Raw genomic sequence first — 13,920 nt, forward strand, 5'->3', positions numbered from 1 at the left:
GTATTTGTCTTGAGGACGCGCGAGTAAGCAGCCTCCTACCAGTACAGGCCGTATTCGTTTCTCCAACCCGTACTGGCCCAACTTCACGTGTAACAGTTCTAGACTCCAGCTTACGTGCCACAACTTCCAATTCGGCGGACTGGCACAGTACAAGTGTATATTCATCACAAGTATGTATGTATCTATCCGTGCTGTGCCCCTCGATTGCAACGGTACTGGGCTGCTGGATGGAAAGGGCACTCGAGGTGCAGAATATGACTCGTTGCTGTATTGCGCATGTTTGCGGGTGGTGCGGGACGTTGCTATTCTCGTAGCCTTTGCGCTTACCTCTTCCCCATCCAACGGCGAAACCAATTCGGCTTGTAAGACAGGCAGACAGCAATGTATTGGCCGTCTCAAGATCCAACGACTTTCACCCTTGATGAGAGAAAGGGGCCGAATCCGGCTGCCTGGCTGTTGCGACTCCCTAATGGTCTTCGAGGCCATGTGTGTGTTCCGTGACACTGTTGGGGCATCTTGGCGTAACCTTGAATGGGTGAACATGTGTTTAGCCATGGCTCTGCTACGTTCATGATGTACCAGTACAGTAATAAAACTTTGAGTCGGGAAAACTATAGCATGTCTATTATTATCATCAGAGCTCGTGCCCAAAACCTTATGCCGCCCTGCCAAGAGACCGGACAGAATACTTGAATGCTTGAAGTGTGGATGGCTTTGCAGTCTCAGCCTCGAATCTATCCCACATACGTCACCGGCTACTGAGGGCGATACTTGCCAAGAGATAATAAGCTTCACGATTCACAAAGCTCGTCGAGGATATTGCTTACAGAAAAGAAGCCTGTTCGCAAACGCACCGTCCGAACTGTTCCCTTCCATCCGAGTCAGATAACGGTGCCTTGCGGTCCGCGGACTCCATTGGAGACCGACGATAGTTGTCACTGCATCTACGTATTCCCTTACTACACAAACATACATCTCATGCTACTAAGGCTGGAATTCGTATTACGAGACCTGTCGTCTGCCCAGGGTGAAAGAGGACCCTGAAATCCTTCGTCGCGCAGAGAGGGGTCGATGGCTGTCCAGGTTTGGAACCCTTGACCGAACAGAACTACTGGCCGATGGTATATGCCACTACGCGCTGATGCCGCCCATGCCACCATGTGTCTTCTGGATCCATCTGGGTTGGTCTTCCTAATAACGGCCCAATCGAGAAGTCTTAGGCGGGGTATCACAGATCATTCCGCTCGCCCAGTTTCTTGGGAAAGATGGGGTGCGTAAGGGTGCGTAAGGGCGCGGGGTTGACAGCATCCATCCATCCAGAGATGGTAATCCGTGAGTGGTGAGTGTTGTGGTAGTGTTGTGAACACCGAATAGAACGAGCCGCCGTAATCGCTGTCGGTATGGTGATTCATCAGAGTAGTTGGCGGTCAACACGCGCTATCTTTGTGCTGAACGAGGTGAGAGAGATGGGCAACGGCTGAGTTGGACACTTGCTACAACACTGCTGGATGCCGAAGATACTATGAAGTCAGTTGGCAGCGAGAGTCGATTCAAGTGACTCCAGCCTCTGTTCGGTCATCAGTCCGAGGCCTGCAATGCACGTGTAAGGTAGTTGCTTCACAAGGTGGTTTCAACTGTCAGCTATCCAGCTTCGAAGACTATCCTGATGATCCCCCACCTGGCTCGCATTTTTGTGTTGCCTTCGTTTACCGCGCCAACTCAATTGAGAGAATTACCGTTGTTTGGACTTGTGGGACATACATAGATAAATTGACAGATTTATGAAGTCATTTGGAAGTGAGGGGGGAGTATGTCGGCTCCTGCAACTGAGTTACCCAAGAAGGAATATTGCATACCTGCACCAGGCAGCCTAAATGACGGACAGGTATTGGAGGAACGTGAGGAACCTGTCTTCTGCTGTTTGCATCTAAGAAGATACGGTTAGTACCTACCTATGTACACACACATCCTGCTAACCTACTATCCATTACTTCACGACGGACATTGATTCCCAGGCAACCCGAATCCCGATCGGAGTACCCTACAAGCATCTTCTCAAGCAATGGGTGAAGAGTCCACTCGACTCGAATACATGTAGTACCTAACCTTAGCGTTTGAGGAATAAGATTGGAATGTCTATCATCATGCAGGGACTGATGAATTTGCTACCACAACTCCGTAAAGAGAGCGCACATCAGATCAGACCTTGAAAGACCTTGAAGAGCGCCACCGAGGTTAAAACAAATCGCGGTGCATAAGTTACTTGACACCAGCACCAGGCAATTTCCACTACTTTTAACGCTCACTGCCTCACTTGTGAGCATGGAATCTACACGTTGGGTATTGCAAATCCAGCAGAAGCATAGGGCATACTTTTCCTGCGAGAAGTGAAACCAGCAGCATTAGTTTTCCATGCTATGCTATGCTATGCACCACGGATTGGCATTTCACCTGCCAGCTAGCCAGATGCCTGGCCCCTCTGTAGCATGTCTCACGGAGGTGATCTGAACAGTAAGAAGTGGTATGTAAACCAAGCCAATGGGAAAAGCCCCGAAATAACCTACCTCCTGTCGAGCTAGACGGTTTGCAGATGCATGTCGCCATCGCACAAGAGCACATGCGTCAATGCAAGTGCTGCTGGGTTCGGACGCCTGCTACTGGCCCGCCAACCCCTCAACAGGGGGTGTCCGGGTGCATAAGGGTAGGGTAGCCCTGAAGGTGTTTATTTTGGTCGACCGCAATTTTGGAAATGGCACTGTTCAGAACATTTTCTGGGACAGGAGAAAAAAAATCTGCTCTATCTAGGGTGTACACGGGACTTCCAGAGAGAAAATCATCGAAATAGTCCCGGCTTGAGAGTAGTGAAGCGCGGCTTCGGGGCCAGATCAGAGCCCTGCATCTGTTTTCAAACAAGCCGAGCCAAAGTTTAGGAGGCAGGCCAATAGAAACCCCTGAATTAAGGGGGGACCCCAACAACTGGCAATGGAACTCCCAGCAAAAACAAAAGCCCAAAGCCATCTTCCCCAGTCAGTGATCCGATCCACAGTTGGACGATGGACTGTACGCAAAGAACCTGTAAGTACTGTACCGCAGGAGTAGGATACCGGTCCCAGCGGGGCTACTGCAGAGGGGGCTAGTACTTACTTAGACTTACTGTATACTCTCAGCCAAGTATATGCACACTGTAGTAGCAAGATATGATACTTCGCATCCGGCGAACGCGACCATCAAACAACATGTATTTCCCCCAGTTCAGACGGTTTAAAAGTCTCAAGTTCCAAGTTCCTTACCGCCTCTTCAGGGTTTTTTCTTCCTTTCTTGGTCGCTTGCACCTGCCTCCACCGCCCAAATCTACCCACTCGCACACAAGGGCCATTCATTGATGAGATGGGAGAGAGGAGTGATTTTGATTTGATTACCTGTAGCGAAGAATGGGGGGTGTGAAAAAGCCCTTCTGCCCTTGGTCGTCTCCTCCTCGAGCTAGCCTGTCACGTTAATACCTCAAAGCAAAGAGTCGCCCCTGGGTCGGGCACCACGGCACCTCACCTCTCAAAAGGGTCCATTTCTCCCACGCAATCCAACGATCGCCCACTTGTCGGACTCTTATGCGCGTTGACTGAACCACTACTACCTACCTACTCGGTGCGCTGCGCTGCTGCATTGCTTTTGGTTGTCAGCACCGAAAGAGAACGGAAAAAAAAACCTGATATATTCTTGCTGATATCATCTTTCCCAATTTTCTGCTGACGCATTCGACTCGTCAACCCGAGTTTCTACGAACCTTGTCTCATCTTGTTTCCCATTGTTCACCAGTCGCCAAATCCATAGTTTTAACGTCATTCGAGCATTTGAGAAGGCCAAGACTTCGCCAGAGACCCTGCCACTCCTGCGGCCCCCGAAGCGCATCTGTTGCAGCCTGTCCTGTGGTTTCGCTTCCTGCAGATCTTTCTTAACCACTTTTGCACCAGTGGGAAACAAACATAGCCCACCTCTAAGGTCAGACACCAACAGAGCCTGTGCCTTATTACCCGCCTGTCTGCATCTGCTCCCCCCCCATCAAGAGAGGTGTGTGCCACTTCCGGCGCGTCATTACTTGAGGGCAAATTTGGTCATTGCCCATCAGTCAGCTCTCTCTCCTGCGCGGCGAGATCGGATTTCCACCCTCAACAACAAAAAACACATTTTACCAACACCCGGACTTCGTTCAGAACACCATGACCTTGGAATTATAGCCGCGCTGTCCTTAGGGACACCATACTGGTCGTGAAGACGGCACATAGTGCAATATTCATCAACAACTCTAACTCTAAAAAAAAAGTCGCTTGGCGATTCTCGCTTGTTATTGCGGTATCCCATATCTTGTCCGAACCGTTTATCGATCGCGTCGTTGAACGACTTTGCGACTCTTGTCTGCCCAGGCAGTATAACTTGTCCTAAATCTGCGAGCATCTGGTCTAGTAGTGGCCAATATTTCACTACTTATCACCCATAGCCGCGGTCACTTTCCCCTTACCTGCGATGGCCCGAGACCGAACCCACGACTCTGCCACGTCCATTATGATGGCGTGGTCATCCCAAAGTGCACACATGCAGCACGAAACCGAAGATGAGGTGGCGGCAGAAGTCGACGAACCTCCTGACGACTCTCGTTCAACGTCCAGGAACAGCCAATTCCGGCGAGCAACTGTCAGGAAATGCACAGAGCCTTCGCAGTCACTTCTGACGAAGGCTCTACACCAGTATGACGACGACGAAACCGCTCCCGTTACTCTCGACTTCTCTTCAAGGCGCCGCTCCTTGAACAGCACTGCCAGCCTCGCTTCGACCGCCGATCTCACCAGCGATACTGGGTTGACAAGCCCCGCACGCACGAATACACCCAGTCCCCCACCACCCGTCATCCGCCTGGGTCCGCTGGCTGGTGATACCTTGATCTCTAAGCTAAGGTCCACTGGCCAGTCTCCCCAACCCTCTGACATGGATGTCACCCCAAAGAAGACCACGAACCCGGCAGCTGCCGATACTCAGCCGACGCGTCCTGTGGAGGCCTTGGCAAAGAAGAGATGTATCTCCTTCGCTTGTGGACCGAAACCAGAACCCAAGAAGCCTGCTGTAACCGAGCCAGTGAACCCTCCTCAGCGGAAGACCTGCATCACATTCGCATGCACTTCGAAGACTACCCCCCCAGATGTGGAAAAGCCCCAAGTGGCCATTCCTACTCTGGTTGAACCGAGTCACAGAAGCAGTGGCCGATCCCCGTCAACCCTACGAAAGTACCGGTCTCCTTCCACTGGTCGCTCGCGACGATCCTTGACTCCCCGAAGGTCATCGCAGAGTCCAGTGGCTTTCCGATCCAAGAAGTACTTGACAGCCAACCCCGTGGACCTGAACTGTGACTCGACGAGATTTTGCGAATTTGCTAGCAACGAGCCTCGTGAAGAGGATTGGATACGCCAGAATCCACCTACAGCGGCTGCACGGTTGACCATTAACGACACTCTCCAGAAGGAGAATGTCATTCGTCGCCTGGGGAAGGAAGCCGAAGATGAAGCTTTGGAGGAGGAGGAGGAGGAGGAGGAACAAGAGGGAAATGTTGAAGATGAGGACGACGAAGACGAGGACGAAGACGAAAATGACGACGAGGATGATGTGGCTCTAGATGACGAAGACGAGCTGGGGGAAGAGGAGGTTGATGAGGACAACGATTCGTTATCCGGTTATGGAACAGACGACGACTGTTCGGATGGGTACAATACGGATAACGAGGTTGGCTTCGCCGACTCCGATGACGAAGACGAGGGCGAAGACCTGGAGCTGTGGACGCATGGTCAAGCCGCGCTCTTGCAGTTGTCCGGAGCCACACCTGTCAACTGTCGACCCTCTCTGTCTGGCAGTCGATCCGACTCCTCATCCGACGCATCTAACTCACAGCCACTTTCCCGGGAGAAAACACGGCGCATCAAAATTCGACCGGGCACACCTGAGCTTCCTGATAGTACGGATTTTGTCTGTGGCACTTTAGATGAAGATCGGCCGCTCGAAGATGCTTATATATCATGCATCACACAGAGGCGGTTAGAGAAGCTCTGCCTGATTCCCCAAGATATTGATCCTAGTTTCCCCACCTCCGAACCAGAGGACGAGTTGGTCAATTCTTATCAGGCCGGCCAAGACAGCGACGATCAAGTCTGGATCCACGGCGAACTTGAGGACTTACACCACGAAAACGGCAGAGCTGATCGTTGGAAGAAGCGAGGCGAACAAACATCACCGAAGAGGTATCGTTCTCCGCCGCCAAAGCGACTTCATTCACCTGCACCCAAAGCTCGCGGGCGGTCTCTCCAGACGGGTTGCCGAGAAGCCTTCACCTAAAAGAATGGTCTCACCTGCTCCTGGCCACAAAGCTCCGTGCGCCTCACCCAAGCAAATTGGCAAGCGAGGACGTGAATTTAACAAGACGCTCGCTTTCCGGCCTGGTCTCACTCAAACCAAGTCGCTGCCTCGTGCTCCTGCTTTCTTCGCACACAACCTGAGGGGCCAGCGACGCCGACAGGCAGCCTATACCGGTGCTAAGGGGCATGTTCGAGGTGCCATTGATATCGTCAAGGGCCTCGAACACAAGCGTCAGAGACGACGAGAGAAGTACATGCATAAACACTTCAACCGGGCTCGGAAGGGTCAGGTTCCGGAGAAGCGCCCTCAACCAGGCCAAGGCCTAGTACGAATGAGAGAGTTGGGGCTTCATATGGCAGGCAAAGCTGGTCCTAACCCTGTCCAATATGTTCTTTCCATCTAGAAAGAGCATGTGTTGGCTGTTCTTCTTGCCTTGATACCCTGGTGCACTCCGCTTTTTAAGTACTACGAGTTATGACTATTTCATCCGCATCATACCTTACATTTTACACTGTTTATTTTACCATTTCCCTTATGGCGGTCTGTTTGTTTACAGGGCCAGCCTTTTTATGTATATAGAGATACATCACTTACAATTCTTTCATGACCGATATCTTTGGGCATTCGGGAGGCGCGGTAGCATCACGGATACCATGGCATTGGATACAGGCGCATCATCGGGGGGATAGTCAGGTGGCGATCCGGCTCATCATTTACAATTGAATATTTCCAACGTTTTGATTGGACACAGACACAAGCAAAGATTTGTAAAGTTGCCATGATTTTCCAGTTGGAACGTAGATATTTTGCAGGTGACCTTGGAGCGTCGTGGGTAAGGCAGGAAGGTATGCGATCATGATATCTATGGGTGACTCCTACCAGGTGGGCGGATCCGAAACACCGGGAAAGCTGCAATGGCACCATTCTTGTGATCAGCAGCGTGCATTTGTTCTGATGGCTATGTTGTAATATTGATGCAACGCAAGGAACGCTCTTCCAAGCCGTTTGCGATCAAACAAGCGACATTGAGACTGTCCTCTTTGAAGGCTCCGACTCCGACTCGGTCAGACGGTACGTCAGATTGAATTCACACCGTGGGCTCTGAGCCAATCACATGGGGCCGTCCGTACCTGCTGGCCCTTTCAGCAGTAGCAACTGGGACAAGTGACAAAGTCCAAGTCTAGCCTGCATGCATACTTGTCATCCAAATCCCAAAATCCACCTCGAGCCCATCCACCGTACTTGCCTGCTCACCTTTTGTCTCACGACGCTCGACAAGGAATACTCAGCACCAGCACCAGCACCAGCATCCTATTGCTCTCCGCCGCTGGCTACCGAAAACCTCTCCTCGAATCTCGAGATAGCAATCCCGCCATCATGTGGATTATCAACTGGTGTACGTCTCCGAGCAACGCCTCCAACAGGAAACCCATCGTGTCTACCAGCCCATCATCCTTCCATCCATCTAGACGTGCCCACCTCTTATCATGCATCTTGGACTCTGCAAGCTGACTGCGCTATTGGTGAACAATAGTCTACGACGTTTTGTCCTCGTTGGGCCTGCTCAACAAGCATGCCAAGCTTCTTTTCCTTGGTCTCGACAATGCCGGCAAGACCACACTGTTGCACATGTTGAAGGTATGCTGCCAGACGACTACTGCCCCGCGACCACTTTTCTACCGCGCCGTGTGGCATAACTCTCTGCATGAATACCATTGATACTGACTTGGTATTGGATAGAATGACCGAGTTGCCATCCTTCAGCCGACCCTCCACCCAAGTATGTCGCCGCCAATCGAACCCGATCGCTTTCTTGGGCACGTGTCCATAGGCTAACACCGTCACCAGCTTCTGAAGAGCTTGCCATCGGCAACGTCCGTTTCACCACATTCGATCTTGGTGGTCATCAGCAAGGTACAATGACATTTTGGGACAAGCTGAAATGAACCTTATTGCTAACCCCCATGACAGCCCGCCGACTCTGGAAGGACTATTTCCCTGAAGTGAATGGCATCGTCTTCCTTGTCGATGCCAAGGACCACGAGCGTTTCCCCGAAGCCAAGGCCGAGCTGGATGCGCTTCTGTCCATGGAGGAGCTCCAGAAGGTCCCCTTCGTCGTTCTCGGAAACAAGATCGACCACCCTGATGCCATCTCCGAGGAGCAGCTACGCCACGAGCTCGGCATGTACCAGACGACCGGCAAGGGAAGAGTGCCTCTCGAGGGTATCCGACCTATCGAGGTCTTCATGTGCAGCGTGGTTATGAGACAGGGTAAGCTAGAGCGCCCGGTACACATGCGACCAATATACTGACGAAGTCTAGGCTACGGTGAGGGTATCAGATGGCTCTCGCAATACGTCTAAGGTGGACGAGTATTTGGCTGAAGAGCTGGGGGCGGGTTGCCACCCAAGCATTGGATCAAGACAGCACGTTGGGAGGCAAAGCCGTCGGGAAGAGTTGTATTTAGCGCGTGCATACAGTGCTCTGTGGATGTTGCACGCCTACATGAATCAGTGAATTTGGCGTTTTGTTAGGGCAGCTATCGCATCATGCACTTGTTTGGACTTCTTAGGTCTAACGGGAGTCCACGGTAATAGAGGCACTTTGTTCAACCTAGGCCCGACCTTGCCTCTCCCAGCTACCATCGTCCCGGGTTAGCTCTGAGTGTGCCCTTTCTATCTCCCAACTGGGAGATTTGTTGACTCACGTATTGCGATGCTCCGTCGGCTCCGTGGTACTAGTACGGCTGGAAAACGACTGTGCTTCTATATCAACAATTTTGTTTCTGCGGGGGTAGAGAAACAGGAAAGCTGGTTCACGATCAGCTGAGATGACCATGTCAATATCGCGCTCTGTGTAGACAAAAGAGAAGACGGCGCAGTTGAAGTGGAATTGGGCCCAATTTGAACTGTTTAGAGGTAGATCCAAGCTGCCAAGAGATGCGGGCTCGTAATGCTCTTTCTACCAACATCTAACCTTGTATATCTCTGATATTGGGTATTGGTATTCTATAAGACTCGGAGCATGCGCATCTGACTGAGATTTGCCGCTCTGCAGTAACCTCATATTGATTGCTAATGTGATGGCTCGAGAAATTACCTCCGCGTACTCCGTATTATAGGAACAGAATAGCACAAGGAGTGTTGGTCTCAACCCTCCTATATCGCCATGTCTCTAGGCTCGATGCATAGGGGTGACTGCGGCCAAGCTGATATAGTAGAGCCGTAGTCGCAACCTGCAGGGCGATGCAACGTAAAATGAAAGCCCTTGCAGCATGAAGCCGAGGTTCTCGAGTCACACCATAATTCTGTAAGCCGTGGCTCGGATTTGATAGATCGTCAGACGAAGATACGATAATAAAGACGATTCTTTATTATATCGACCACAGCAGAGTAACCTCGGCAGCCCCTGGTTGCTCAACTTCAGAGTTGCTGGGGCGGACACAGCCGTATGTGGAAAGGGTTCCGGTGGTGGAAGGGCCTGTAGGGGGCCCCTCCAGGCCCCTCCAGGCCCCTCCAGGCCCCTTCTGGGCTTCTGGGTCCCCCCCAAGTCCCCTACATATGCTACTAAGCATGATAGGACCCTCCCCATTACTGCCCCATGGAAGCTTAGTGGCTCCCCAACGAACCGCAACTGCAACTTGCGCTTGCGCTGGCGCTGAATTGCGAATGCTGCGCTGCGCTGCAGACGTCATCCCTTCCATTGTCTGACACCGGCTGATCAGCCTCTCATTCTCCATGCCCACGAGGACACTTTTTGTACTTCCCGTATACAATACAACTACACAATAACTCTAGAAACATACATCAATCTGTAATGCAGTGTCTCTCTCTTCCCCCGGGTAACCTGACCTGACAATCAATCTTTTCTCTCTTTCTTTGATGTGCTGTAACAACACACGCTCGGGATTGCTATGATGCATTTAGACTTTTCTCGGGCATACTGACGACAATGGCAAACAAAACACCATCATCTATCTCCGCGCCTGCGCCTGCGCCTTCACCTTCGTCCACATCTACCAAGGCCAAGCCGCGGCTTACTTTCTTCGGGAAACCCCATCATAACTATGGCTTCCCCCCCGAGACTTTCGACCATACACGGCTGCCGGGCTACGATGTCGAGTACGTCCCGCCAGAAGATATAGCGGCCTTCGAGTCGGCCTTAGCCGCCCCAGACCCCATCAACTCTTCTGCCGATGACGGCTCGACACTGCGAAGTCCCGCTTTTCGCAGCGGAAGCAACCTCACCTTACCCGACCCCAATACTACCACTTTGCTGCCACCGACGAGCGTCACCGCTCAGCAGCGCCATGGCAGCCAGGGTAGCCTCCTGATTTCGGCGCAAAACGACTGGGCCCCCGTCAACGAAAGAGTCTCTCGGCCCGGCAAGAAGCGCCGTCGGAAGGCCCTGGGTCGTAGCGTCGACGAAGCCCGAGAGGGATATCTGTACGGCCTGCTACGAATCCCATTTTTGCTGTTCACCCTGGCCTGGATCATTGGGCTCTGCCTTGCCTATTCGACGACAAGGCTATATGTATGGGGCTACGAGTACTTCGTTGCCTGGCGCGGAAAGAGGGAGAAACTGCGACGCAATCTGCGCGCCACCAGCAGCTACAAGGACTGGGTGCAAGCGGCTAAGGAGCTAGACAGCTATCTTGGTAACACAGCTTGGAAGGAAGAGAACGAATACGCCTACTACGACTCGAAAACGGTCCGCCGAGTATGGGAACAGATCCGCAAGCTGAGGCGGGCTGCTGAAGTCCAGGAACTCGACGGTGACGGTACATCTGTTACATCCAATGGAGATACGAAAGCCGGCTCGGACGGGAAGAAGCCAATCGAAGAGCTCAGGGTTATGATCGAGGCATGTGTCAAGAGTAACTTCGTCGGGGTTGAGAACCCAAGGCTGTACAGCGAAACGTACTTTGGAACCAAGAACCTGGTGCAGAACTTCGTCGACGAAGGTAAGTCGAGTCGTCACGGTATTCCTCACTTCGTGTCCGACACTAATACGCTCCCGCTCAGTCGAGAAGAGCACTCGCTTGTTAGTGAAAACGACGCAGATTCCTCTAGAGCAGAAGAGAACTCTGTTCAAACACTTGCACGCAAACTATGGCCGCACCGCTCTGTGTTTGTCCGGCGGCGCTACGTTTGCTTATTATCATTTTGGTGTTGTCAAGGCTCTCCTGGAAGCCGAGTTGATCCCAGAGGTGATCACTGGAACAAGCGGCGGAGCTCTCGTTGCAGCTTTGGTCGCGACACGAACGAATGAAGAACTGAAACAACTGCTTATACCAGCCCTCGCGTATAAGATCAAGGCATGTTCGGAGCCTCTCTCGACGTGGCTGCCGCGGTGGTGGAGGACAGGCGCAAGGTTCGACTCGGTGGACTGGGCTCGGCAATGTAGCTGGTGGGCGCATGGGTCAATGACCTTTCGCGAGGCTTACGAGAGGACTGGCCGCATACTGAATGTCTCTTGCGTCCCGGCTGATCCACATTCGCCGACCATTCTCTGCAACTATCTAACCAGTCCGGACTGTGTCATCTGGTCCGCAGTTCTGGCCTCGGCTGCGGTTCCGGGCATTCTGAATCCCGTCGTCCTCATGATGAAGAATCAAGATGGGAGCCTGTCTCCGTACTCGTTTGGTCACAAATGGAAGGATGGCAGTCTCCGTACGGACATTCCTATCAAAGCACTGAACCTCCACTTCAACGTCAACTTTACGATAGTTAGTCAAGTCAACCCACATATTTCTTTGTTTTTCTTCTCGTCGAGGGGCACGGTTGGGACCCCTGTCACACACCGAAAAGGTCGTGGCTGGCGTGGAGGCTACTTGGGATCTGCTGCCGAGCAGTATATCAAGCTTGATCTCACCAAATGGCTCAAAGTGCTCAAACATCTGGAGTTGCTACCACGGCCTCTTGGACAAGATTGGTCCCAGCTATGGCTCCAGCAATTCGGAGGTACGATTACGATTTGGCCAAAGTCCAAGCCCAGTGACATGTTCCGAATACTGAACGATCCGGACGAGGATCGTCTAGCTCGGATGATTCATGAGGGACAGCAAAGTGCCTTCCCCAAACTCAAATTCATCAGCAACAGACTGAAGGTAGAACGGGAGATTGAGAGCGGTAGAAAGGAGACGCGACTACGCAAGAGCGGCAGCCTAGACAGTATCATCAGCCAGGACGACCTACAGAGCCTCCTGCGCGGTTCTAACACAACCGAAGACGAGAGCACGGATGACATGGACGACGAGGTCGTGGAAGATGGAGCGTATGAAGACACTGCCGAAGACGAAAAAGAGGATTAGAATGGGCCCAGGCATAGTAGACAGAAGATAAAAAGACGCGAGGAAAAAAAAAAGACGGCGGCACCCCAGCTGCTGCGTTATGTTCTCATCATTACAATGAACGCTTCCCAAGGCATAGGCCGAGATACGAAGGACGCGGTGATGGTGAGACGAATGGTTTCCAACGGCTGATGGCCAATGCGGTATGAGAAAAAGAAACGAGCATCTACAGGGTCCGACGGGATAGCTGCATCATACCCGTCTTTCCGCCCTCGGGGAAGTGAACCGCCTCAGGCTCTAGCATCTCAGAATGCGGTGTCAGCTCCCTGGAGGATGTGAGGTCCTGCAGCCTCCCTTGGGTGCATTTGAGGTGTCACAAATGACAGGCACCCTGCCCAGGCCAGGGGTTGTTTTCCACCGTGATCATTGCAGCTTCTCCCTTGTGATTCTACACCAAAGCATAGAAATTACACAAGGACTGAGCGAGCCAGCGCATCCACGCTCCCTGCCGCCAATGACGCCCGTAGCGGAGACTGACAACTTCGTTGGATCCACGAACCGGGTCAGCCCACCATGACACTCACTTTATGCGTGTCCTTATCACTCATCCCAGGCTGCTTGCAGGAACTCATCGCGTCCTGCAACCAAACGGGTAATCATCGCCATTGTCCATCTTGGTAGCCTGATGCCAGATACAGTACTCGATGGGCAAGTTTGCTGTGCCGACTGGGTCGAGGCCTCTTGTCGACCCATCACTTCTGACAAGCAAGCTGCCTCGTCACTTCTGGACTCCTTACGCAGCTATTTTGAGAAATCACTAAGGCCAATCTGACGCCATGCGATGTTTGCCTCTTCGCGAAAGGGCAAAGGCTGTGCCCATCTGCTGATATTGGTCCTACAAGACGGTTCCTGGCATTCCAAGGAACATTAGATCTGGGCTTCGTGGTGGAACCGGCCGACCTCGGTGGCATGGTCGTCGTAACCCTTGTGTAGCTACCCACGACGACATTTCCACTCATATCAGCCAAACAGTCAAGCCAAGGGCATTCTCGAAACATGTTCATCTGTGCGATGTTGGCCTGTTAGATTTGCTTGCTTGCATTTGCGTTGCTGCAAATAATGAGACGTTCATCTGTGCGATGGCCTGTTTTATGGAATTTCATGGCCCCTGCCCAGGCCTGCAGACAATGACACTGTCCAGATCATCATCAGGGTTAGTCACGAGGAAGGCGGTG

At 52.2% G+C, this 13,920-nt stretch overlaps 3 protein-coding genes across 3 annotated transcripts; all 3 read left to right on the plus strand.

The window, feature by feature from the left end:
- Positions 1 to 4,518: 4,518 nt before the first annotated feature.
- PG994_011003 (uncharacterized protein) lies at positions 4,519 to 6,796 on the plus strand (the record flags this gene model as incomplete). The annotated part of the gene is made up of 2 exons (XM_066862412.1): positions 4,519 to 6,278; positions 6,346 to 6,796. 2 exons carry the CDS (start codon positions 4,519 to 4,521, stop codon positions 6,794 to 6,796), a joined length of 2,211 nt encoding a protein of 736 aa, XP_066711522.1.
- A 974-nt stretch (positions 6,797 to 7,770) lies between these two features.
- Positions 7,771 to 8,756, plus strand: PG994_011004 (putative GTP-binding protein SAR1; the record flags this gene model as incomplete). The annotated part of the gene is made up of 6 exons (XM_066862413.1): positions 7,771 to 7,789; positions 7,928 to 8,031; positions 8,134 to 8,173; positions 8,242 to 8,307; positions 8,365 to 8,664; positions 8,716 to 8,756. The coding sequence occupies 6 exons, from the start codon at positions 7,771 to 7,773 to the stop codon at positions 8,754 to 8,756; spliced, it is 570 nt and encodes a 189-aa protein (XP_066711523.1).
- A 1,588-nt stretch (positions 8,757 to 10,344) lies between these two features.
- PG994_011005 (patatin-like phospholipase domain-containing protein) lies at positions 10,345 to 12,706 on the plus strand (the record flags this gene model as incomplete). Its single annotated transcript, XM_066862414.1, has 2 exons — positions 10,345 to 11,356; positions 11,418 to 12,706. 2 exons carry the CDS (start codon positions 10,345 to 10,347, stop codon positions 12,704 to 12,706), a joined length of 2,301 nt encoding a protein of 766 aa, XP_066711524.1.
- Positions 12,707 to 13,920: the final 1,214 nt, after the last annotated feature.

The sequence above is a fragment of the Apiospora phragmitis genome, assembly GCF_038363925.1.
Source record: "Apiospora phragmitis strain CBS 135458 chromosome Unknown utg000010l:1.0-9815664.0:1.0-9183399.0, whole genome shotgun sequence".
NCBI classification, from domain to species: domain Eukaryota; kingdom Fungi; phylum Ascomycota; class Sordariomycetes; order Amphisphaeriales; family Apiosporaceae; genus Apiospora; species Apiospora phragmitis.